At 36.0% G+C, this 27,245-nt stretch overlaps 2 protein-coding genes across 5 annotated transcripts in view; one reads left to right on the top strand and one right to left on the bottom strand.

Annotated features, from left to right (window-relative positions):
- The first annotated feature begins 246 nt into the window (after positions 1-246).
- Positions 247-5,577, top strand: LOC143534976 (monogalactosyldiacylglycerol synthase 2, chloroplastic-like). 2 transcript variants are annotated; one of them, XM_077029335.1, is made up of 8 exons: positions 247-550; positions 1,862-2,034; positions 2,320-2,481; positions 2,590-2,731; positions 4,275-4,499; positions 4,806-4,868; positions 4,974-5,048; positions 5,144-5,577. In XM_077029335.1, exons 1-8 carry the CDS (start codon positions 299-301, stop codon positions 5,402-5,404), a joined length of 1,353 nt encoding a protein of 450 aa, XP_076885450.1. In that variant the 5' UTR covers positions 247-298; the 3' UTR covers positions 5,405-5,577. The 2 variants fall into 2 exon arrangements, with proteins under 2 accessions (XP_076885450.1, XP_076885451.1); XM_077029336.1 differs by lacking the exon at positions 4,275-4,499.
- Positions 5,578-6,445: 868 nt separating this feature from the next.
- Positions 6,446-27,245, bottom strand: part of LOC143534977 (synaptotagmin-5-like) — a 34,576-nt gene continuing 13,776 nt past the window's right edge. Inside the window, exons 1-13 of one of the 3 annotated variants that reach the window (XM_077029337.1) lie at positions 21,222-21,338; positions 18,777-18,885; positions 18,642-18,688; positions 18,414-18,534; positions 17,632-17,753; positions 17,245-17,346; positions 17,083-17,157; positions 16,762-16,841; positions 10,581-10,731; positions 10,271-10,501; positions 8,166-8,444; positions 7,514-7,627; positions 6,446-6,685 (exon numbers count right to left, since the gene is read on the bottom strand). In XM_077029337.1, coding sequence (XP_076885452.1) covers positions 6,539-6,685; positions 7,514-7,627; positions 8,166-8,444; positions 10,271-10,501; positions 10,581-10,731; positions 16,762-16,841; positions 17,083-17,157; positions 17,245-17,346; positions 17,632-17,753; positions 18,414-18,534; positions 18,642-18,688; positions 18,777-18,885; positions 21,222-21,326 — 1,683 coding nt within the window. In that variant the 5' untranslated portion in view covers positions 21,327-21,338 and the 3' untranslated portion in view covers positions 6,446-6,538. Of the gene's footprint in view, positions 6,686-7,513; positions 7,628-8,165; positions 8,445-10,270; positions 10,502-10,580; positions 10,732-16,761; positions 16,842-17,082; positions 17,158-17,244; positions 17,347-17,631; positions 17,754-18,413; positions 18,535-18,641; positions 18,689-18,776; positions 18,886-20,492; positions 20,520-21,221; positions 21,339-27,245 lie in introns of those variants that run through there. The other 2 variants (XM_077029339.1, XM_077029338.1) reach the window with 2 other exon arrangements.

The following is a 27,245-nucleotide window of genomic DNA, read 5'->3' on the forward strand; positions in this document are numbered from 1 at the left end:
ATTTTTCTTTTGTATTTTTTTAACCACTCATATATTACACGGGCTATAGCCTAGTTATTGAATAAAGATACAAATATTAATGTTTCTTTGAAGAAACCCATTTGTCAAAAGTTATAAAATATTGATCTTTTTAAGTTTTCCTTTCTGGGTATTGCTTAAAATAAAAGATCTGATGTGGGTTTTTAAATTTTTTTTTTTTAAATTATTTAATAAAGATTCAATATATATACATATAGTTAGTTTAGTTGTATATTACATATATTATTATATATAGGTGGTGGTGGTGGTGGTGGAGAAGATGGTGATGATGGTGGCGCCACCGAAGAGTTCGATAAAGGCGGTTTTTGAAAGAGTGGGAGTGTATGGTTTCGGTGAGAAAAGAGTGAGGTATGAGATTCATGATGAAGATGATACCATGGAAATGGTGCAGATTGGTGCTGAGAGAACCAAGAATGTGCTTATTTTGATGAGTGACACTGGCGGTGGCCACTGTGCGTCTGCTGAGGCGATTCGGGATGCGTTTAAGATGGAATTTGGTGATGAATATAAGGTACAAGTTTCTTCCCCTGCATAGGGATATATCTATACTCTTTGTACGTATTTATTTTCAGTAATAATATAACCATGCCAAGATTTACATATATTTCAGCAATGTTTTCATAACCGGATCGGACAGCGAACCGGATGGGTAACCGGTTGGACCAGCCGAACAACTTTTGCCCCAAAAATGACGTTAAGGTTTGAAAAAAGAATTTTCAAAAAAAAAAGTAATTTTTTTCATAGTAAACCGGTTCATCCGGTCCAGTTCCCCGGTCAGATTGGTGAACCAGTTCGAACCGGCCGGTTTTTTAGGAACCGAACTAGCTGCATAGAACCGGACCGGTCGGTGGACCGAATCCCAGTCAAACCGGTTCGACCGGCCAGTCTCAACAACATTGTTTAAGCATAGAATGCAACAACTATATAAACACTTATACATGTTTATTTAACTTTGATACATAAGCTTGATTTTAAAATGCACACATCACATGATGTGGCCTGAGGCGACATCATGTATGAGGCGCGTGAGGCGCGTGAAGCGGTTTGCCTTAAGCAGTTGACGGTTGACCGGTATTTGAACACATTTGACCATCAATTGTGATAGGTCTGAGTTTTTCAAATCTGATTGAATGTTTCTAACCATTGATTGAGCAATGAGTTTGAGCATTTGAACAAATTAGATTTTTGGTTGAACAAATCTGATAAGGTATGATCAGAATATCTTATATTTTAATGTTTAAAGGTTAATAAGTTAAAATATTAACTATAAATATTACTTACTCCGTTCCATTAAAAGTGTCCATATTTTCTTTTTTAGTTGTCCCATTACAAATGTGCACTTTCAAAATTTATTAGCCAATTTCCAAGTTTACCCTTAAACACACATAACTAGCATTATTATCATTTTGTAAGCAAAAAAGGTAATCTTTCAATCTTCCTTGAAATTTGTGTTTTTCAAACCATGACACTTTTAATGGGACGGGAGAGAGTATTTTTTTAGTTTTTTTCAGTAACTACCACTTTGCGACTGGCATTAGCTTTTGGGATCAAAAGCACCAGAGTGTTACACACTTTTTTAAATCAACTAGTTGAGTACATAAAACTATATTTGTACATGTTGCTTTAACTTCAATACATAAGACCATTATGTAACTGTGTATCTGTATCTGATCAAGCCAACAGATTTAATCATTTTCTAAGGTTATTTTGCATCAAATCATTGGGTGGTAAATCAAGGCAAATTACTGATTGTGAATATTGATTAAAGTAACATATTGCTAATAATAACAAACACACTTATACATTTGTTTGGTTTTTGTAGGTATTTGTTAAGGATGTTTGGAAGGAATACACGGGTTGGCCGCTAAACGACATTGAAAACCAGTACAAGTTCATGGTTAAACATGTCCAACTTTGGAATGTAGCGTTTCACGGCACTTCTCCTCGATGGATACATGGTGTTTATCTTGCTGCCATTGCCGCCTTCTATGCCAAGTATATATTTAGCCTCATCCTATTATTATTTCCAACGGATCAAAAATTAAATGCACAAAACATCAAAACCTCCTAAACCGTTATTTTTAACTAAGATTATTATTATAAAAGTCTAGTATTTTTAAACATATATAACACATTAATTATAAAAATACAAAAATATGGATAAAAAGCTGTTTACAGATCAGCTTAACCTGGTGGCCCGTTTGACTTGCAGAAAAGTCAACTCATTTCGACCCGTTCCTTTGACTATTAATAATGTTTTTGGGAAATCTTGAATTTCAGGGAGGTTGAAGTGGGCTTAATGGAGTACAAACCCGACATTATCATCAGTGTTCATCCACTTATGCAACACATACCGTTACGGGTTCTTAAGTGGCAAGGCTTACAAAAGAAAGTTATCTTTGTGACGGTTATAACCGATCTTAATACATGCCACCGGACATGGTAAAGGACATACATATATAACTTGTCATTAAACCTTTTTAAGCTTTTAATTTTTTTATAGTATTAGATCTTTCTAAATATATATTTAAATTAATGTAACGTAACTAGGTTTCACCCGGGTGTCAAAAGATGTTATTGTCCTTCCGAAGAGGTTTCAAAGAGGGCATTGTTGGACCTTTTAGAACCTAACCAAGTACGCGTTTTTGGATTGCCAGTTCGACCCTCGTTTGCACGTGCTGTTCTTAATAAGGTTACCACTTTTTCTTTATTTTTCTTATGGTTATTGCATAAACAATTAAGTAACTTCGATTTAATTTTTAATTCAATGTGACTTTAGTTTTAAATAGCGCACCCAAGGCGGGCGGTGCTTCATGTACATTTGGGTCAAAGTTGGTCAAAACTAGTCTTAAAATTAGGGTATGTAGGAGACTGATATGTAAAAAGGATCAAAAGGATGAGAATATTATGGTTTATTTGATAAAAAGGCTGACATGTAAAGAGATGAGAGAAATACAGCGCCAGGTGTATTTGTAAGACGAGTGTGCACAAAACCAAAATAACCGAACCCAATAAAAAAAACTGAGGGTTTGGTTATATCTATCAAAAACTGATTTCTTGGTTCGTTTTTGGATGTGCATGAGCCAAAAACCGAATCGAAAAACCCAAGTTTAAGTAATTTATAAGAAATTAATAAATGATGTAACCTAAAGATGTTTGGTCCAAATTGTAATAATCAATTATCATTAACTAACAAAAAGCATTTTACCAAAAGTTTTAAGCCCGAATTCATTTGGGGGGCCAAAATTTTCAAGCGCAAATGGTAAAACCGAATCTTAACAATTTTCAAAATCCCAAAAACCAGTTTTTTTGGTTTTTGTTAAGGTGTGAGCTCAATTGTCACCGCCACGTAATCACTTTCTTTTTAACCTGATAACCTGTACAAATTACCTTAAGGGCGTGTTCGTTTCACGGAATGGAATTGAATGAAATTTGAATTGGAATTTGCATAGGATTTGGAATTGGAACGAATTGGATTTGGAATCTAAACATTCCAATAGGAATTGGAATTTGAAGGAATTGAAATCCCATTTCATTCTTGATTTGTTCGTTTGACAAAGGAATTGGAATCGGTTTTTTTTTTTTTTTTTTTTTTTAACGAGGATAACGGCGGAACCATTTTATCTTTTTTACTTTTTTGTTTTCGATTTATATATTGAGTTATTAATTTTTTATTATTATTTTTAAATATTTTTTTGAGGGGTTGTTATTAATTTTTTATTATTATTTTTGAATATTTTTTTGAGGGGTTTGAAAACCCCTCAAAAAAATATTCAAAAATAATAATAAAAAATTCATAACAACCCCTCAAAATATAAATCGAAAACAAAAAAAAACTAAAATGTTTTATTTTTTGTTCTCGTTAAAAAAAATAAATAAATAAATAAATAAACTCGAGAAAAGATTTCAACGAATTCACTTGAAATCCTCCACATTTTGGAAGGATTTTGAATCCCTTGATTTAAAGAAATTTGAAGGAATTGAATTCCAATTCCAATTCCAATTGTTTGACAACCGAACACACCATTTTAGATTCCCATGAATTAAGATTCCAATTCCAACGAAACGAACACACATGTAATGGGATTTTAATTCCAATTCCTTTGAATTCCCACGAATTCTGTGAAACGAACGCGCCCTAAGTTTAGATTTTTGAAAGTATGATCCTTATTTTCATTTGCCAGTTTTCTTTGTCATGGTAATATTTTCTTAAGGGTAATATGGGTATTTTACAGGATGACTTACGAATAGAGCTAGAACTCGATCCGATACTACCTGCGGTTTTATTAATGGGAGGTGGTGAAGGAATGGGGCCCGTGAAGAAAACCGCAAAGGCTCTTGCAGACTCTTTATTCGATAAAGAAACGGGGAATCCATTGAGACAAATGGTTATAATATGCGGTCGAAACAAATCTTTAGCTTCTTCACTCGAGTCCTTAGAGTGGAAGATCCCTGTTAAGGTAAAAAAAATATTTTTACGTCGGGTAAACAAAATTTTATTTTTTACGCCTTATGAAAACAAAACACCTTTGTTAAATTTTTTTAGTGTTTTCTAAATAATAAGTGTGTCAAATATGATTAAAAATATATAAAACTATATTGTTTCAATAATAAAGTTTTGGGCTAGTTTTAACTATTTCCTTTTAAGCTAACATTTAAAATAATATATTTTTTACCTGCTAGTGATAAAACATAACTTGAAGCAATTAAGTAACAATTAAATGGTTTGAAATTTCATCTTTTAGTTTCATGTTATTTTATTGTAGGTTAGAGGATTTGAGACTCAGATGCAAAAATGGATGGGTGCTTGTGACTGCATTATAACAAAGGTACAATCTTTTTGCCTATATTTTTCATTACACATTATTACTTATATTATTATTTAAACCAGTAAAAAGTTTCAGGATTTTAATTCTTTTTGTTGGTTTTTGTAGGCGGGCCCGGGCACGATAGCGGAGGCGTTGATCAGAGGGCTACCGATTATCCTCAATGACTATATTCCCGGACAAGTATATAAAACACTACCTCTAAATTTTTGATGATTTTCTCATAACATATTGTGCAAGAAAATGTCATTAACATTTGTTTCATTTTGGACCAATAGGAAAAAGGAAACGTCCCGTATGTGGTGAACAATGGTGCAGGTGCCTTCACCCGTAGCCCAAAAGAGACGGCTCAGATAGTGGCAGGGTGGTTCAGCACCAATGTAGACGAGCTCAAGAGAATGTCTGAAAATGCACTCAAGTTGGCTCAACCGGAGGCGGTGTTTGACATTGTTAGGGACATCCATGACTTGGCGTGCCAACGTGGGCCCCTTGCTGACGTGACATACGCTTTGACGTCATCGTTTTCAAACTTAACCTAACAAGATGTACATGTGTTTTTTATAGAATATTATTATCTAACATTCTTTGAGCTTGGAAAAAAGCTTTTTGAGTGTGGGAAATTGTAAGTTTTGTAGTTATTGATTTAAGTAAAGGGTGCTTTAGAACTTGAAGAAGTTGGTGTGGCACCTTTTGGGTTTGATTGTTGTTGTGAAAATCTTGTTTAATCCTTGATCTTAGTTTACAATGATAAATGATTCGAAATTCAAGAGCTTAAAAAGTTCTTTCCGTTCTTTATTTTGTGGGTCTCATTCAAGAAATTAATTACATATTTCCCCTTCGTTATTCGTATGTTATAGGAAAATTGAATTTTAATAAGCTGAGTGCTCAATGGTTTTAAATCTGATCGAGTACACCTCTTTGACTTTCATGTTCATAGAATTCTTATTAGGTGTGAAAATATGTTTTACAGAAGATCCTTGTATTTGATAACTGTTATCGGTGAAAATTTGAATACATGAGTGAAAACCTAATTTGATACAAACTGTTGTTAGTTTTTCTTTCTCGACTGAACTTCGAGCTCAAATTGGCGGTTCATGCCCAAGGTGGCAGCTGATTGCAAACGGTGGTTGTGGTGACCAGAAAAACAGAGAACTTGATAAACATATCTATTTCTCATAAAGATTCAATGGCGTTTTTTATGTTTTTTTTATCAAATAGATAATATGAGTAAATGTGAGGGGCTACTTTTGTATTTAAAAATAAACGGAGTTAATTTTCGTTAGTGTGGGATTGTTATTGGTAACAAAACTGAAAGTTGGAATTAACACTGATTAGATTGGTAGTTGGGATTATTATTGGCCAATAGGTAATCGTTTGGATTATTAAAATCCAATTTTCCGTTGTTTTATAAGCAACTTTCAACAATATTTAAAGGGAAAGACCGAAGACGATGAAGATTGTGTGCCATTGGTTGTAAATCCAAAAACTGCAGAAGTTATAAAGAACAAGAATACAAAACCAAAATCTTACTACTCAACAAATGTACTTATTATCTTCAATCCAAATCAATAGCACCTATGTTTTCACCACAATTTTCAGAGACTATGTGCACAATGTGTACCTCGATATTCGACAGCCGTTTTAAGATCACAAGTTCGTGTAGCGTTCAAATCCTAAGGATCACGGTAAATCGGTTGAGCCATCCACTTAAGGTTCAAATGAAGTTTACCAGATTTAGCACCGTCAAGCGGAAAACAGTCTCTATATTCTCCTTCCAATATTACCCTTGTTAGTGTCAATATACATCTTCCTATGTAGTCCTGCACATTGTTGAGAATGATATTAATTGTTTTTACCAGGGTTTATTAGTACACGTCCTGTAGGCTCAGATAATAGAATCCGCTAATTTCATATATACCCTTACAAACATGAAATTTTTCGTAATACATCGGACGGAAACTAAAAATATCACATATACCCAACTTTAATGAATTTTAACTTAATGACCTTTCTAGTGCACTTTCCATTATATTTGCTTAAACCATATTTTTTATTTAGATTTTAAGCGACAATGAGGATAAGAAAGCGAGAACCGAACCATCGTCTCTCCTCTTTTGTTCTCACAACAGTAGATAATCGAACTATCGAATCTGTATGTTTAAATCAAATAAACGAACTAGGTATAATCGCATGATAACCGAACGATAAGCAATCTAACTCGAATCAGATAGTCGAACCAAGTATAATCGCATCTATCTCCATTTGTTTATCGCATTAAGGCATATTATTGCTTCGGTTTATCGCATTGGTTAGTTTATCGCATCTTTTTACCAACTTCTGTTTGTTTTTGTTATAAACGAAAATTGTTAAAGGTTAAAACAAAAAGAAAGAAAAGAAAAGAAGTTAAATATTGGTAAAACAGAAATATAAGCCAAAAATGGATGAAGTAAAAGATGGCATATATGAAATTTTTAAAGTTTTAGAAATAAGGGTAAAATGGTCATTTATTAAATTGCTATTGATGAATTGGGTATAGTTGATATTCTAACTACTATATTTTTAGTTTTGCATGGGTATATATGTTATTTTTCGAATATGAAGGGTATATATGAACTTGTCCCTAACATAATTTTATGACATGTGTGTACCTTCCCAAATGTATCGTGGTCGTATACTTCAACAACGAGCATATCATGCAACCCGTCCTCCACAACAAAGTCAAAAGTCTGATTCCAAACCGGGTTCAAATTCTCGTTCACAACCTTTAAACATGTAAATAAATTCTTTTTAAGAAAAAACAAAATACAATCTTAAATATATATAAACGAAACCTCCCTACATTTTATCAAGCAATCAAATTGCTTTATTTGTAAATGGAGGCTTCTCATATATTTGACCTGAATTCACGGGTATGGGTCACACCAAACCCAGATAGCCCTTAAACGGTTTATAACATCTCATTAAATTAAAAAATTAATCTCACCAAATATTTGATATTAAATTTTATAAAATATGGATATACTAAAAATTAGTATTGATTTTTTTAAAAAAGATATTATTAAGAAACAATTTTATAGTAAAAAAAATAAGCGGATCATGGGTCTCACCAGACCCAAATAGCTTTTAAATCGGGTTATAACATCTCACTTATTTGTGAAACTCTTTCATCATCATACCCTAAGTATATTATTAACTTCCTTACAATAAATAAAATTAAAATCCAAAAAGTATATAAATATTAGAAACGAATAATGTAAAACAACCCCGTAAAGGGAACTCGTTAAAGGGGTGAAAACATACCCTGGTGCTGTTTTTCATCCCGGTTTTCTTCATAGTGAGGACAACAAAAGGATCGGTTTTTCCCATAAGATCTGTAGGTGGTAAGTCTTCAGCAGAAATTACAGTGACCGAAAGCACTCCTCTTATTATTATGGTTTTCTTTTTATTCACCAAATCGCCATCTTCGGGTTCTCCGGTTTTAAGAACTTTTTCTAGTGATGTCATGGTGAAGTTTGAAGAGAACGGGTTCGTGAACCCGTTTTCCATTCCGTATGGGCAATATAGTAATTCCAAGTGTACCTACAAGATCAGGAATGTTCGTTTAGTTAAACGAAAGAACATGAGCACATGTCACGTTCGTTCGTTTACGTTCTTGAATGTTCGTTTATTTAATTTCATTAATGTACATTCATTTATGTTTTCCAGTTTAACATTGTTTTAAGTTCTTAAAACAATGTAGTCTTTTTAACTTTTATGTTTAGTTAATGTATTATCTATTTTTGTATCATTTTTTTTAATTTATATATTTGATCAATCCAACATATGTTTTTCTTTTTGTATTTTTCTATCAATCAACCTTTTTTTTACTAACGTTATCTTTTTATTTCTTTTTAAAGTATATTCATTTTACGAATTTGTTATTTGAGTTTAGTTCCAGTACCATAATGAGCCTAACTGGTACCGACTGAATTCGCGACAAATAGCCGCCGCAATGCTCGGGTTTTTACCAAGGTTGTACCTATTTATCTTGTTTTTCTTTAAATATGTTCATTTTATGAATTTATTTATAAGGTTAAGGTCCAGTATTATAACGAACCTAACCGATACCGACCGGATTTGCGTCGAATAGTCTCTGCAACTCCTACGCTTTATCAACACTGGGTTTTACTATTTTTTTTTAAATTTTTAAATAAATTCATTTTACTAATTTATTTTTTGGTTTGGGTTTAAATTCGGTGTCATAACAAAACCTAACTGATACCGACTGAATTCACATCGACCAGCAGCCGCAACGCTCGGGTTTTACCAACACCCGAGTTTTATCGTTTTTTGTTTTAAATATGTTTTAAACCCGAGCGTTGCGGAGCTAGTTGATGTGAATTCAGTCGGTATCGGTTAGGTTCCCTTACCGTACTAGAACAAACCCAAAAAAATAAATCGTAAAATGAACATATTTAAAACAAAAAAAATCAGTAAAACCCGGCGTTGGTAAAACTCAGGCGTTGCATGACTATTTGACGCGAATTCAGTCGGTATTAGTTAGGCTCGCTATGGTACCGGAACGAAACCCAAAAATAAATTCGTAAAATGAACATATTTAAAACAATAAAAAATAACAATGCGTTGGTAGAAACCCGAGCGTTGCGGCGGCTATTTGACACGAATTCGGTCGGCATCAGTTAGGCTTGTTACAATATCTGAACTAAACTCAAATGAAAAATTCGTAAAGTAAATATACTTAAAAAAATCAAATTGAAAAAACAAGAGAAGATTTATAACTAGTTACAAAGGTTGATCGGTGAAAAAAAATTTGTTGGACTGATCAGATAAAAATATATAAGAATCATGTTACAAAATAAATAAAAGATTAAGTAAATAGAAAATAATTAAAAACAACTATAATATGATAATTTAAAAGTTAAAGGTGAATACAAAATAAATGAAAAACACTATTTTGGTAAATAGTTTTCAAAGAACACTAAAATGGTAAATAGTTTTTCCACCAACACTAGTTTCGGACAAAACTCAAGTTTATACTACTAACGAATGGCATAAACGAACATGAACAGAAAACCCTGTTCGTTTAACTGTTCATGTCCGATTATTTATTTGGTTAAAGTTAAACAAACAAACACAAACATGCCATGCTCATATTCATTCGTTTATGTCCGTTTACATTATTGAACAGTTCGGTTATACTATTAAGAAACGAGAATAAACCAACATAAACACGTTCATTTTTTAAAAAACAAACAAGAACAAGAAAATCCCATCCGTTCAACTGTTCGTGTTCGCTCATTAATTCGGTTAAAGTTAAACAGACAAAATAACACGCCATTTTCGTGTTTGTTCAGTTCATTCACAAGCCTGCTACGTGTTAACCCGTTACAAAAATTAAAACTTACCTTCCCCCGATCTTTATTATCTCTTTGGAGTTCCAAATCTTTAACCAATTTTATCCAAACATCCTTAACTTTACCGGGCTCGAGTTGACTCAGTTGTACTTGAGCACATCCAAGAAGTTCAGCTGCTTGAAGCCCTTCATCATCATATATTTTAACTGTCAAGTGTTGTGTGGAAACATCTTCAACCACAAACTCGAAATGTTCGTTCCAAATTGGATTCAAGTCGTTGTTCTGAAGATAATGTGATAAATATTAATTGTGTTTATATATCTATAAAAAGACTGGAAATTCTGTAAAAGAGATGACTTACAATAACTTTACTAGTTTGCGTTCTGTTACGTAGCGGACGTATGTGTAACTCAGCGAAAGGATCGGATTTCCCGATAATGTCTTTATTTGTTAAACCTTGAGCTTGAATGAGTTTCACCTCGAGTGTTCCAATGGGCTTTAGTTCAAGGTCACTAATGATCAAACCCACGTAGATTAGGCAAACAGAATATACGTTTGTCTTTTAAGAAGTAGCATCCCATTTTAAATACATAGTTGCAAAGATTGTTAGTTTCTCTGAGATTCAATGGTCGGATCGTCTTGAGTTTTAGACAGAAGATTCACAACGTCTGTGTGAACATATTCAATTTTTGGATTGAGCCGATCAATTCCAAAGGTCCGAGTGTCACATCGTCATTTGCTCCAGTAACTTCGGTTAGTGATTCTTCGTACATGTTTTTGTTTTTTTATTCTAAAAACTTAAAGTAGTTTGTTTCAAGTATTTGATGATTTGTATATCTCTCGAATGGGTGAAAAAAATATGTATTGCTCTAATAGTAATGATTGTGGATTTGAAGCAACTCTAGTAGTTTGTAGTTTTCACTCTCATTTTCAGGGGATTCCGTGCTAAAATTCCGATGTCTCTTTATAGTTAGTTATATTGTTTTGGGGCAATCTTAGTTGCATTATAAAGCGACATTGTGATTGTAGCATGGAAAAACCCTCAAAATGGGAGTAAAAACCACAAGATTCCTAGTCGCTTCAAATCCAATCACCAATATTAGAGCAATAAAAAGTCTTCTCCAGGCTAGAGGCATACAATAATCTGTGACTTAATGCTGACTTGGGCAGTTAAAGAGCTGGCAATGTCAAAAGATTGGGTAAAAGAAAGGTCAAGAAATAAATAAATGTGAAGATGTTTCACTTTCTTATGTTACTTGTTTTCTTAATTATAAATAGCATGGTAGGTTCAATGTCTAGATGTACTTTTAATTTGCTTTTCCTTTCTGCAAGTAATAACATCAGAAGTTTGTTATCACACTTTTGTTCTTTCTATCTTTTGTTTCTTCAATTTATGCTTCTCTGATTACCAACACTTGGTATCAGAGCTCGGTTGATCAGTCCAGCTTATGCCAAAATACATCCGAACAGAAGACATGTTTGTTGCTACAACCTCTAGTAACCCTAAAGATTCCAGTTCAGTTTCACTACAAATACCCACCTTAACATCCACAAACTACACCACTTGGGCCATCAAGATGGAGGCTGTTATGGATGCACAAGGGTTGTGGGACTCTGTTGAACCACCGCTCAATGCAGTTCTTGACGAAAATATGAACAAGACTGCACGTGCATTTATATTTCAAGCAATCCCAGAAGACGTCCTGTTGCAGGTGGCAAAGAAAAGGACGGCGAAGGAGATCTGGGAGTCATTGAAAACAAGGTACGTACGCGCTGAATGTGTGCAGAAAGCACGCCTACGTACACTCAAGAGTGAGTTTGAAGCCCTGAAGATGAAGGACGGTGAGTCGATTGATGAATTTGCTGGAAAACTAAGTGGGATGATCTCAAAATATAGTAGCCTTGGGGCTACTCTCGAGGACGAGGTTTTGGTAAGAAAATTGTTAGATTCGGTTCCTGAAAAATACATTCAGTTGGTGGCATTGATAGAACAAACAACGGATGTGGATGATATGCCATTCGAAGAGGCCGTCGGTCGACTGAAGGCGTATGAAGATAGGTTGAGGCTTCGCCAAAGTAATCAAAGTAGTGATAGTAGTTTGCTGTTCATGAAAGCAGAAAACTACTCGAGTTCAAAGGGTCCGGGGAGGACTCAATTTTCTGGTACTCGAGGGAAAAGCGACCGGGGTGGTCGAGGTGGTTCAAGAGGGCGAGGTAGCAACCGTGGCAGGGGTAATCGTGGCAGATATGCTGGGCAAAATGATCAGAGAAACAACTCAAGAAACAAAGATAAGAAACACATTAAATGCTTTAAATGTGAACAATATGGTCACCATGCATCGGATTGCAAAGAAACAAAAGAAAGAAGGGAAGAAGCAAACTTAACTGATGCACAAGAAGAAGAGGGTGCAGTGATGTTAAGCATATATGGAGAAGAAATGCCCACTATGGTGTTATTAAATGAAGACAAAGTGGTTCCAAACCAATAAAAAGGACGGGTTGGTGAGGACCGCGACACATGGTACCTCGATAATGGGGCAAGCAACCACATGACGGGAAGGAAGGAATTGTTTTCTGTTTTGGATGAGAAGATAACAGGATCGGTACGTTTCAGCGATGGGTCGAAAGTTCAGATCAAAGGTAAAGGAACCATTCTATTTGAGTGCAAGAATGGCGAACAACGTGTCATCACAGGTGTGTATTTCATTCCTGTTTTGCATAGCAATATTATTAACTTGGGACAGTTGACCGAGGAGGGATATGATGTGAGAATGCGGGGTGAACACCTAACTGTACATGACGAACCAGGGCGGTTGATCATGAAGGTGCAACGGTCGGTCAACAGGTTGTACAAAATTGTCCTCAAAGCTACTAAGCCTGTTTGTTTACATGCAAGTTTGGATGACGAGGCTTGGTTGTGGCATGCAAGATTGGGGCATGTAAACTTTCATGCTTTAGAAACAATGGGAAGAAAGAAACTGGTTGATGGCATACCAATAATTAAACACCCAAATCAAGTTTGTGAAGGGTGTGTAATGGCTAAGCAGGCAAGACAACCCTTTCCCCAAGAATCACTTTGGCAGGCTAATCACCCATTAGAACTTATCTATGGTGATCTCTTTGGTCCGATAACGCCACAAACAGAAGGTGGAAACCGGTATTTTTTCTTGCTTGTTGATGATTATTCCCGGTTTATGTGGGTATACTTGATTAAAAACAAAGATGAAGCATTGTCTATATTCAAGAAATTTAAGATGCTGGTAGAGAAAGAAAGTTCTCACAAGATCAAAATGTTTCGATCAGACCGCGGTGGTGAGTTTAATTCTAATTCGTTTAAAGAGTTTTGTGAACAGGAAGGAATTAGAAGACAACTAACGGCTCCTCGCACTCCGCAACAAAACGGAGTAGTAGAGCGACGTAATCGTACAATTACTGAAACAACTAGAGCTATGCTAAAGACGATGTGTGTGCCAGAAACTTTGTGGGGCGAGGCTGTTCGACATGCGGTGTATGTTCTCAACCGGGTTCCAACAAGAAGAGTGAAAAACATGACACCGTATGAAAAGTTTAAAGGAAGAAAACCGACACTCAAACACCTTAGAGTTTTTGGTTGTGTTGCATACGTGAAGAAGATGGGAACCAAGTGACGAAATTGGCCGACAGAAGTGTTGCAATGATAAACTTGGGAATCGAAGCGGGTAGTAAAGTGTATCGGCTATACAATCCAAATGCAAAAAGGATTGTAGTGGGTCGAGATGTTATTTTTGAAGAAAAGAGGAGATGGGAATGGAGTAATGTTGATAAAGTGCAGCCCATACCCAAGGTGGGTTGTATAAACGTTCCAGGATATGAAGAGGAGGGAACCACTGAAACCAACTCATTCAATAATGAAGAGAGTCAAAATTCAACACCTGTGACACCAGTTAACCCGAATTCATCCCCATTTCTATCTGATCATGATGGTTGAGGAACCTCAAACGAACAGCAGACCCCGATTACTCCGGTGTCGAGTTCAACCCAAAGTAGAAACATCCAGCAATCACCTAGTGTTCTCGATCACACACCTTTACAAGGGTTTCGATCAGTTCAAGGTATTTACGAGAGGACCACACAGATGACTATGAGGAAGTACGAGACCTTTATGACCAAGAATTATTGCTGGCAGATGATGAGCCCACAACATTTAATGAAGCCGTGCAGTATGTTGATTGGCAACAAGCAATGCAGGCTGAATTGGAATCAATTAAGAAGAACCATACTTGGACCTTAGTTGATTTACCAGCAGGTCACAAGCCTATCGGTCTGAAATGGGTCTACAAATTGAAAAAAGATGCAGATGGTCAGATATCAAAGTGCAAGGCGGGATTAGTCGCGAAAGGGTATGTCCAAAGAAAAGGAATTGATTTCGAAGAGGTTTTTGCTCCCGTGGCTAGGTTAGAAACAATCCGGCTCATATTGTCGATGGCAGCTAAAGAAGGGTGGATTGTGCATCATCTTGATGTTAAATCCGCATTTCTTAATGGAGATTTACTAGAAGAAGTGTACGTCTCGCAACCTGAAGGTTTTATCGTGAAGGGAAAAGAAAATAAGGTACAAAGGCTCAAGAAAGCACTTTATGGGTTGAGACAAGCTCCGAGGGCTTGGAATGCTCGTCTAGACAAATCACTCAAAGATCTCGGTTTCACGCGATGCGCTCAAGAACAAGCTGTGTACAAAAATAAGTGTTCGAACTCACTTCTTATTGTAGGGGTCTATGTCGACGACCTCATCGTGACCGGGACAAGTGAACAAGAGGTTAAAAGGTTTAAAGAAAAAATGATGAAAGTATTTGATATGAGTGATTTGGGCCTGTTGTCTTACTATCTTGGGATTGAGGTGAACCAAAATAAAGATGGAATAAGTCTGAATCAGTCCGGGTATGCTAGAAAAATTCTAAACTTAGCTGGGTTGGAGAATTGTAATCTCTCAAAGTGGCCAATGGATCCGAAGCTACAGTTAACTAAAGATGAGAATGGTGAATGTGTGGACGAAACTATGTATCGTCGTCTGATCGGTAGCCTCCGTCATTTGCTCCACACAATGCCTGATTTAGGGTACTCGACTGGTGTTTTGAGCAGATTTATGGAAAAACCAAAGGTTTGTCATCTCCAAGCACTGAAGCAGGTTTTAAGGTACTTGAAGGGTACGATTGGATTTGGTTTAAAGTACAAAAGAGGAGGTGATGGTAAACTATTGGGGTATAGTGATAGCAGCCATGGTTTGGATGTGGAAAACAGGAGAGGAACTTCAGGTATGGTGTTTTATTATTCAAATAGTTTGGTTACATGGACCTCGCAGAAGCAAAGGAGTGTCGCGTTGATCTCGTGTGAAGCGGAGTTCATGGCTGCTACATCAGCCGCTTGTCAGGCGTTGTGGCTGAGAAGTTTGTTAAGTGATTTAACAGGAGAAGAACCCCAACGGGTGAAGTCACTGGTTGATAACGAGTCGGCTATCGCACTAATGAAAAATCCCGTGTTCCACGGTCGTAGCAAACATATAGATACAAAGTATCATTTTATTCGAGAGTGTATCGAACGGGGACAAATTCAAGTGCAACATGTTAGTGGTGAACTTCAAAAGGCTGATACATTAACAAAGGCACTACCTCGAGTCAAGTTCATGGATATGAGAGCACTGATGGGTCTTGAAGTTCTTGGAGATCCAGGTCAACATTAAGGGGGAGAGTGTGACTTAATGCTGACTTGGGCAGTTAAAGAGCTGGTAATGTCAAAAGATTGGGTAAAAGAAAGGTCAAGAAATAAATAAATGTGAAGATGTTTCACTTTCTTATGTTACTTGTTTTCTTAATTATAAATAGCATGGTAGGTTCAATGTCTAGATGTACTTTTAATTTGCTTTTCCTTTCTGCAAGTAATAACATCAGAAGTTTGTTATCACACTTTTGTTCTTTCTATCTTTTGTTTCTTCAATTTATGCTTCTCTGATTACCAACATAATCATCATATACTAAGAACAAACTACTTCAAGTATATGAAATAAAAAACAAAAGATAAATGAGAAGAATCATGAAACAAAGTTACTATAGCAGACAAGGCTGTGAAACTCGGACCTTCAGAGCCGATCAACTCAACCCAATCGTTAAACATATTCGCTCAGATGTTGTGACGCCGTTGACCAACATTCAAGGCAATCCAGCCGTTGAATCTGTGGGAAATCAACAACCTTTGCAGCTACATCTTCAAAACAGGATTTTACTTCACTCTTTTCTCCATATCTTATCTTTGTGATAGCCGATTACCACAAACATAACCCAAAAATAAAAAGATTGTCTCCTCATAGGCTAAAAAACCATCAATTTTTAATAGTAATATTGTGCCAAAAGTGAACATAGAAACTAAATTATTTCAATAAGAACATAATTATTTTAATTATAAAATGTAAAAGGACTTATGCACCACAAATACTTTTCGACCCGTTTGACCCGTTACCATGTTAATCCATCCAAAAGTAGGATGGTCTAAGTTTTCATATCGCAAACATACCTGTAATCTCCAGGTAAAATGGGAATAACTTTTCGAACTGGCCAAGTGATTGAATCCTCAATAGCATCGCGTATAGTACTCTGCATTAACAAGAAAACTTCTGAACAAAATGCAAACATATGCTATTCGGGAGTTGCAATGCAACTAGAAATCTTAGCCTTGTTAAGTTGTGTCTGGTTATATGACATATTATGTGAATAGGTTAATTACTTGATGGAATAGAACATGTTGGACAATGGGTCAACACATTTGACCCACCTTTTGGATCTCATATTAGCAACCCAAAATGATCAGAGCGAAGATGATAAAAAATTTCGGTACCTCAAGGGCATCAGCAACGCCAGGAATGGTTGAAATGTCACCACCAACTACTTTCAGTTTAAAATCCAAATTTTTCTGTAAAAATTCGGGGAAAAAAGTCATTTTACTCTTGTTAATAAATGTGTAACAAAAGTAAAAGACTAATGGAGAAGGAATACGTACCTTGTGTCTCAAGGAAAACGACACAGCTCCAAAACAAGGAAACTCGGGAACTAGAGGCTTAAAAATCAGCCTAAAAACGCCAGTAAAAGCAATGTTCTTCACCTATACAAAAAAAAAATTCTCATTTTTGTATGTGTTATGGCATCTCATGATCTTGTGATAAATATAATCAATCTTTGATAATATTTTGATGACCAATTGCGATAATCATTTTTACTAGGCACATCAAAACATTCTTATATAATGTCTTGCTAAGAAAAAAGAAAACTCTTTCATAAATAAGATTAAATATGTATTTCGTATTGGTGTTACTGGTAAACAAAGTTAGAACCAATTGTATTTCTTATAAAATAATTAAAAAAAAAGGATATTGGGTACCCAAATTACCTGCACAGGTAATCCAACTCCAAGTCGGGTCTGGATATCGAGTATTATACTCGGGTTTCCATCCCAATTCATCTCTAATTCCATAGTTATTCCTTCACATTCATCTTCAATAACAGAAACTCCTAAACATTATACATGACAATTAGGTGAAATCTTCTTAGATTCCAAGCATGCTACTACCTAATGTTGTAAACGAATCGAAGCTATACGTTCGGCGTGAAGTTCATTTAATAAACAAACAAACGTGAACTAGAAATTCGGCTTGATTAATCAAAATTCATATGAATGAACATGAACAAAGGTCGTGCTCGTTCATTTATGTTCATGAAAGTCCAGTAATGTGTTAGTTAATGTTTGTTTGTTTACGTTCATTCATGTTTGTTTCATTGTTTGTCCATTAAAGGCTTTTTATACTTGTTTATTTAAACACTTACAATTTTTATTTTTTAGCGCTTTACCAACTTAACTCACTGACCCTAAATTTATGTTCGTGCAAGTTCGCTCAAAAAATTAACAAACGAACATGAACAAATTATTTCCCTATCGAACGAAGATGAGCATGAAATTCCGTTCAGTTATGTATTTGTGAACCATCCGTTTGTCAGATAAAAGCTTAACGAACAAATACGAACACGGCCTTGTTCCGTTCGGTCCGTTTACAGCCCTAATACCTTTGTCATGGCACAGCCCTGATACCTAATTGCTATAACTAGTGAAATAAATGAAAGAACTTAAAGCATGAAAACAAATAAGAATAGAAGCAACTGGTAATAACATCATACCTGTGAATTGTGGAGCAACTGTGCCAAGGGTAAACTTGGAAAATGACAAAGAAGATAATACTATTGGTCTATACTGCTCAAGAATTGGCTCCACACTAGCCTTTATAAGTTCAGATGCTGCCTACATGACAATCCAAAATCACATAATAAGCAAAATGCTAAATAATAAGTTTTTAATAATACTTTCATACTAGTTGCAAAAATGTAGTCAGTATGTGCAAAACTGACCTGATCAACATATGGCCAGATCTTTGTAAGATGAGCATTAAGCCAGGTCAACTGAAATATTAAACAGCATAATCAGTCCCCAGAAATATAAACAGCATTGACATAAAGCAACCACGCAGGAGGATTATAAAAAACTCAACTTCTGTCTCTGTGAGAAAACAACCCAAGAAGGATAATATTCTGGTGCCAGCAACTTCTTTGAATCTTCAACAGTCATTCTTGCAAGACTTGCAATTGTCACCGCCTTCATCATGCATTTTAGCCCAAAATTAGATACATATATTTAGTGTCATGTTTTAGGGCACACATTCGGTAACATTAGGGCTATAAAAGAACCGAACGTTCGCCAAACTGTTCGTGAATTGAGCAGGAAGTTGGTTTATATTTGTTTGTTTAATAAATGAACGAACATGAACAAGAAATTTCGTTCAACTAACTAAATGAACGAACACGAACAGAGGCCATATTCATTCAATTGTGTTCGTGAACAATCAATAATGTGTTCGTTTACGTCCGTTTATGTTTGTGAATTTTGTTTGTTTATGTTTGTTCATTAAAGGTTGTTTTATATTTTTAACGACTTTTCTGTTCTTATCATATACATTTAAGCAAAATCATTAACTATCAAACAAAAATATATGATTAATTTATATGCAAACTAGCTTGAGACCCGTGTACAACACATGTAACTGATGAAAAAAATAATATTTAATAATAAAGTGAAATACAATTAACAATAAATTTATCATACATTGTCAATAGACAACCGTTGTACAGTATTTTGTAAAAGAATTTTAGCATTTGTTTAGTTACTTTTGCACTTCAAATTAATATGTACTAGCTATCAATTAACAAAAAAGTGGTAATGAATAATTTTAAGGATTTAGTTGGTTCCAAATTGTGAGGATTAACTTCAGAATGACAAATGACAAAATATTGTAGCTTTTTATTAAAGAGTATGGATTACTTATGAATATAAATATTTAAAAAACACACAAACTCAGTAGCCGGACCGAACCATTGACACTGACCATTTTCAGTTAGCCAGATCAAATAAAACATTGTTTGTGTTCATTTTTGTCCGTGAACCGTTCACAAACAAGTTCATTTCCTTAATAAACGAACACGAACAAGAAACTTCGTTTGGGTAGCTGTTGGTGAACCGTTTGCTTGTCCGATAAAAGGTTAACAGACATGAACAACGCCTTGTTCGGTTCATTTACAGCCCTAGTAATATGCACATACTGTTTGTGTGTGTTAACATAACTGGTAATTTACGGATACAATTCAGCACACTAACATAAACTCATAACAAGTTTTAGGTCATGAAAGCTACACTAAACTACTAAAGCCAGATAGACTAACCTAAAAATTCAAAGCTCAAAAAAATTGTTCGACTTTGTGTTCACTTGTGTTCGTTCGTTTGTGTTTGTGAACCATTCACAAACAAGTTCATTTCCTTAATAAATGAACACGAACAAAAATTTCGTTCGCTTAACAGTTCGTGAACCGTTCACATGTCCAATTTTAGCTTAACAAACAAACACAAACAACCCCTTGTTCAGTCGTTTACAGCCCTAGTAATATGCATATACTTTTTGTGTATGTGTGTTAACATAACTGTTACTGCCAGTTTATCCATAACTGCATACAAATTCATCACTAACATAAACTCAAAACAGTTTTAGGTCATGAAAGCTACACTAAACCACCTAATTAACCTAACAACAGCCATTATTACAATACACAAGCTGCATCAACTTACCAAGTTCCAATTCCAAAATTCACACATCAAGTCATCTAAAGTACAAACACGAACAAAACTAACAGTAATCGAACATTTAAATTTACGAGTGCAGAGCGACGCTTAGATCGAGAATTCTCATACTGACAATGGTGAAGGTTGCTTAGGGCCCGGGGTGCCCTCCCCCCCCCCTGTTTTTTACGCAGTAGTGTAAATTTACCCGTTTTCGTCAGAAATTTTTTATACGTAGTGTAAATTTAGCCATTTTCGGCCGAAATTCTTTATACGTAGTGTAAAATTTAGCCATTTTCGCCGAAATTTTTTATACGTCGTGTAAATTTAGTCGTTTTCGGCCGAATTTTTTTATACGTAGTTTAAATTTAGCCGTTTTTGGCCGAAAATTTGAGCACGGCCCCCTTCGTTTGTGAAATTTTGTATACGTTTTGAGTTCGGCCCCCCGGTGTCTTAGTCCAAGCTTCGCCACTGCATACTGAACCATTGGCACTGACTGCCAAATCAAATAAAACATTGCTTATGTTCACAAACAGGTTCATTTCCTTAAAGAACGAACACGAACAAACACAAAATTTCTTTGTTAGCTGTTCGTGAACCATTAACTTGTCCGATAAAAGCTTAACTGACGAACATGTAAGCTACAGTAAACCTAATTAACCTAACAGTAACAAAATCTACAAACATACAAATGCAATTATTATGATACACAAAGTATATCAACTTATCAAGTTCCAATTCCACAATCCACACATCAATTCATCTAAATTACAAATACGAATACGAACACGAAGAAAACTAAAAGTAAAATCAATCAAACTTACGAGTGCAGAACGCTGTTTAGATCGAGCATTCTCAGAGCGAACGAACACAACAATCAGTCCAACTCCGACTACAATTCCGGACACTAATCCTACAACGAACGCCATTTGTATTCTAATAATAATAATAATATGAACTGAAACTGATTTGTAGAAGAAAGGTGAATTAATATTATTTCAAACAGTTTACGAGCAGCAGAAAAAAGTTATTATTTTGGCATTTTGCTTGATATTTTGGTAGGTGTTGTGGTGTTTGTGTGTGAGAGAGAAAGAGAAAGCTTGACAGTTTTTATTTATTTATTATAAGAGAGAAGATAGAGGATAGAAGTGAATTGGCCATTGGTGGACTGTGAATTGACCAAAGGAATATTGTTGTTTCCGTATGTTACTATTTAACGCTTACTAATTATGTCGTTAATTGGTAATTACGTGCTCTAATAAATTATTGTTATTGTTATTAAATTAAATTTGTTATTTATGTCCAAACCGGACATACACTACTATTAACATTAAGAAATCTCAAATGCCATGTAGTATATCATTCATGTTTTTCCATTGTCAGATGCGGGTTCAGAAATTTTTGTTAGGGTTGGCTCAAAATGGATTAGGTTAAAAATGGGTTGAGTCAATAAGAACATGACCGACCAATCATTCTGGAGGCGAAAAGCGGAATGAACTTTTCGAGGCACATGAAAGGGCAATATTGCTCTTTTACACACCACCCTTTAAATTTTAAAATACATATTACACACACACATATATATCTATATATATAAAAGACATATTTAATTCAAACAAAGTCGCATTCATCATCTTCTTCCTCCATATATATATATATATATATATATATATATATATATATATATATATATATATATATATATATATATAAAAGACATTTTTAATTCAAACAAAGTCGCATTCATCACCTTCTTCCTTCATCTTCTCTTCAAAGTTCAGAGGCACTTCACGGTTCACTTGCCAAAAAAATATATCATTAACTACTATTTATGTTTGCTCTCTAATTTATTCTATAACTGGCTGTAACACCCGTTAATTCCGGTTTCAAGAACTAAAGCTTGTAGAGTATGTATAACTCTCGGGACTTAACCAACGTTTCTCGGAAGCCTTTACGTCATCCCGATACGTTAAAGAACCTAACTATTCCTTCCGTTTTGCCTTACACCTCAATCTGAAGGGACTAGAGTGTAATATCTTATGTTATAACACAACAAAACCCTAGCCCCCTTGGCTGTTTGCGATCGGCAGGAACATCAAGGCCAAGACCCGCGATTTTTCTTTTTTGCAGCCAATTCTAAACCTTAGAACTTCAATTCAAGGTATGTACTACGATTCCCCAAGTCTTTTTCACGTTAATTGGTCCTCATATTGCGCGTATTGATCGAAAAACGTCGTGTTGTATGCTAACCGGGTGGCTGCCCAATTGAGCTTTTCCGGGACTGTTTCGAGTGAGGTTTTTGCATTAACATCCCACTAGGTATTACATGTGTCACACCCTCAAAATCCACTAACGGAGTTTTACCGTCAGAGGGTGTGAACTAATAAGATCGGATTCATTAGTTATAATCAAACCATAAAAACATTTACGAGTAATCAAATGCGGAAGCGAAAAACCATAGAAACCAATGTTGCGTCACGCAGGACGACTTAAAACCAAATGATAACAGTTTAAAATAAGTTTGCATAATTAAAAGTGTTTCAAGCAATGCATGATCCTAAACCGCGCGCCCGCCTCGGCTACCTGAGAATAACATACTAAAAGTGTCAACACGGGGTTGGTGAGTTCACAAGTTTATATAAAATAAAGCGTTCAGCGTTTGCGTTCAGCGTTTTGTGTTCAGCGTTTTGCGTTTCAGCGTTTTGCGTTACCAGATAGTGTTATGTCAATTATATATCTATAGGTAGCTAGCCTATAAAACAAGTATTACTAAGTGTTCGACACCGAAGCTGACTGTTTATCATTTGCCTTGCCACCAGGTCTATCCCGACCATGGTATGTGTTTAGCCAAGATTACACCCACTCGACCTCCAGTCGAGTTTAGCGTTGGGTGGGGTTTGTCAAACCCAGTAGTACTACTCAACAATGACTCGCTATTATCCAATATTAAACGGTTCGATGTGAATGAAGGACTTTAGTTATTGCGTTTGCCACTTAGTCTTTACAAGTGATATATAATTTATATTAACAAAATCTTAAAAGCGTTTTCGGAGTATGTTATCTCCCCCAAGTGAAAAGCGTTTGAAAACAGTTTAAAAGGGGTAAGTGAACTCACTGTTTGCGAAGAATTCCCAAAATAAATCACCAAAGGATGCGCGTCACAGAAAAACTCTCTCTAGCGTTCTATAACAACAAAGAGATTTTTCTAAGTGTCGGAACTATTATCGAGTCTCTAGACTCGGCACATAATACCTATGCACACAATGTGTTTCGTGTTTCGTTTGTGAATCGTGTGTGACTTTAACAAGTACATTCGTGATACATTACATGTGTGAGCAATTATTTACATGTCATGTATTAATAATGTACATCACTAGCAATTACTCCCCGTAAGGGCAATTTGGTCACACATAACAATTAACTAGCAATTATTCCCCGCAAGGGCAATTTGGTCAAAACACGACAACTATTTAGCAAGTATTCCCCGCAGGGGAAATTTGGTCAAATCATAACAATTAACTAGCAATTATCATGTTTCATGCATTTTCACAAAATTCAGCAGCTAGTTTCACCGAGACAGAAATTCTACTTGAAAGATTGTACTATTCCACCGATCATAGCATCTCAATTAATTTACCAAAAATCATCACAAAAGCATGCATTTGTTAGGTTTCCAGAACATATTTTATTTTATTTTTATTCCACATAGATTTCTCATAATGATCAAAACATTACAGCAAGCTCATAACAGTCAAATTCATGCGCAACAGAATGTTATTTGAATTTCCCGTTAAATGAAAAATCCAACAAATGCAAGACCAATTGGGTTTGGTTCTTAACTCAACAAGTTAACTTCCAGAAGTGGAAACAACCCATTTGGCCTTGTAGTTCATGAGATATAATATTTACAAAACAACCTAACAGCAGGTCTAAAAACTCAGCTTTGCACAACGTTTTTGTAAAATCATAAAAGTTAACTTTTACACGTTCAAAAATTGCAAATTTATATTCTTTAGAAACTAGACTCAACCTAGTTTACTGTAGTATCAATAATCTCAACCAATTTTCACATTTACACCCCGTTACAGTCAATTGAACATCAACAACACAATCTGTCCAGAAACTGTTTGCAACAAAACTCAACATATTAACCATCTATAGACTATAATCCGTTCATATAACACTCTAGACTCCATAATCACTATCCATGCACATCAATTACACATTACATACATGATTAGGGTTTTTGCTTGAACTCAAATCAAAGACACAAACAATTAACATGTGATAACATCAATTCTAGTTATCAAATCACAATCAATACATCATCTAATCAAACAAATCATATGAGCACCATATATGAAAATTTTCGGAACCTAGGGTTCACAATTAACCCATTAAAAATCGAAACTAAGCAAGAAGAATGCATAGGATAGTTGTTTATACCTTCCTAGCACCTTAATCTTAGATCAAACTTGAAAGATCTTGTGTGTATGTGTGTGTGTGAGGCTGCCGATCGCGAGAGAGGGGAGGGGGAGGGCTGCCGTCGGGTAGAGTGAAAGGGAGAAGAGAGAGTTAGGGTTTATTGTTATTAATAATAATATGTTACACTTTAGTCCCTCAACTTCCAAATGTTACTTTTCTAGCTTAATTAACTAGTTCTAGCACATTGAGTTAACGTTTATAACAATGTTATCACATAACACACAAGTCTAACACATAATTATCACATAATTATTGTTTTGACGTTTTTCGTTTATTCACCAATCGTTTGCGTCAACTCGTTTGCGTTTCGGTGCAATTCCCGAAAGACTACACATGTAGTAAGTGTTAAGCGTCATTTAAACCCTATTTTAAATGTAATGAGGTGTGCGTTATAGATTCAGTGATCTTTAAGTTTGAATTGACGGAGTTGAGTTAACGGAGTTAACCTGAAATTGACGATTGTCACATCATTCCCATGTTAAAGAATTTTCGTCCCGAAAATTTGAGTCAAGTCGTGATGAGTGTCTGAAAAAGTAAGAAAAATTTTCAGTTTGTCATATCATCCCTTAGTAGAAAGAAATTTCGTCCCGAAATTTAATTCATACCTCCGGTGATTTCTGACGGTTTGCCGAGTTTCGCGGTTTCCGGTGTTTGGTCAGCCCTTCAAAAAGGTGAAGATACTTTTTCATCATTTGATCCTCGCGTTCCCACGTGAACTCCGGTCCACGTCTTGAGTTCCAACGAACCTTAACAATTGGAATTTTGCTGTGCTTGAGCGTTTTGGTTTCCCAATCCAAAACCTCAACTGGTTCTTCAATGAAGCGTAACTGTTCATCAACTTGCAGTTCATCCAAAGGGACTACTTGGGTTTCATCAGATAGGCATTTCTTCAAATTAGATACGTGGAATACATTGTGTACGCCACTGAGTTCCGTTGGTAGGTCCAGTCGGTACGCTACCAGACTAATGCGCTCCGTTATCCGGTAAGGACCAACGTATCGTTGGTTGAGTTTGTTTCGCTTTCCAAAGCGAACCACACCTTTCCAAGGTGAGACTTTGAGTAACACTTGATCGTTCACTTGAAATTCGAGAGGTTTTCGGCGCTTGTCGGCGTAACTCTTTTGGCGATCTCGTGCTGCTGCCATGCGATTTTCGGATTTGAACAATCTTTTCCGAAGTTTCGAGTACCAGTTCTGGACCAATGATTTGGCTGTCACCCACCTCTGCCCAGCAGAGAGGTGATCGACACTTCCGTCCGTACAGTGCTTCAAACGGCGCTGCTTTAATACTTGCGTGGTAGCTGTTATTATACGAAAACTCTACCAAAGGTAAGTGAGGTTCCCAACTTTTTCCGAAATCCAACACACATGCATGCAACATGTCCTCTAAGGTCTGAATAGTTTGTTCACTTTGCCCATCAGTCTGAGGATGGTATGCTGTGCTCATATCAAGACGGGTGCCTAGTGCGCTCTATAGCGACTTCCAAAAGTGCGAAGTGAAACGGGAATCTCGATCAGAAATGATTGAGACAGGCACTCCGTGTCTAGACACTACTTCCTTCATGTAGACGCGAGTCAATCTTTCCATCTTGTCCGATTCCTTAATCGCTAAGAAGTGTGCAGACTTAGTCAACCGGTCAACGATCACCCAGATGGTATCGCATCCCGTCGGTGTTTTAGGTAAACCCATGATAAAATTCATTGAAATGTGTTCCCATTTCCACATTGGAAGTTCCGGTTGTTGTAGTAGGCCAGATGGTTTCTGGTATTCTATTTTGACTCGGGCGCAAGTCAAGCATTTGCTCATGTAGGTGGCAATGTCGGCTTTCATGTTCGGCCACCAGTAAAGTGCCTTTAAGTCATGGTACATTTTATCTGAGCCAGGGTGGATAGAATATCGGGACTTGTGAGCTTCGTCCATCACTAGAGTTCTCAACTCTCCGTGTCGTGGAACCCAAATCCGGTTCTCAAAATATCGGACCCCGTCCGATTTGGTTTCAAGTTGCTTGCTCATGCCCCGCATGAGTTCCGATGGAAGATTATCATTTTTCAAAGCTTCGAGTTGGGCATCGCGAATCTGGTCGGGTAAGCTGACATGAATCGTGAGTTGCAATGCTCGCACTCACCTGGGTTTATCGGTTTCTTTCCTACTGAGAGCGTCGGCCACTACATTGGCCTTGCCAGGGTGGTGCTTGATGGCACAATCATAATCCTTAAGCAGCTCGACCCAACGACGTTGTCGCATGTTCAGCTCCTTCTGATCGTAGATATGCTTGGTACCGTACAAGTAATGCCTCCATATCTTAAGGGCAAACACCACAGCTCTGAGTTCCAAATCATGGGTCGTGTAGTTCTTCTCGTGAA

This window comes from Bidens hawaiensis, unplaced genomic scaffold (assembly GCF_021521415.1).
Source record: "Bidens hawaiensis isolate Kalapana, Puna unplaced genomic scaffold, B.hawaiensis_p1.1 tig00010383_1, whole genome shotgun sequence".
Classification (NCBI taxonomy): domain Eukaryota; kingdom Viridiplantae; phylum Streptophyta; class Magnoliopsida; order Asterales; family Asteraceae; genus Bidens; species Bidens hawaiensis.

Excerpts from the sequence above, each read along its gene's own strand:
- LOC143534976 (XM_077029335.1), top strand. The coding sequence starts at position 299 with ATGGTGATGATGGTGGCGCCACCGAAGAGTTCGATAAAGGCGGTTTTT. Across the intron at positions 2,732-4,274 it reads CACGTGCTGTTCTTAATAAG|GATGACTTACGAATAGAGCT; the intron begins GTTACCACTTTT and ends GGTATTTTACAG. Across the intron at positions 5,049-5,143 it reads ATGACTATATTCCCGGACAA|GAAAAAGGAAACGTCCCGTA; the intron begins GTATATAAAACA and ends TTGGACCAATAG.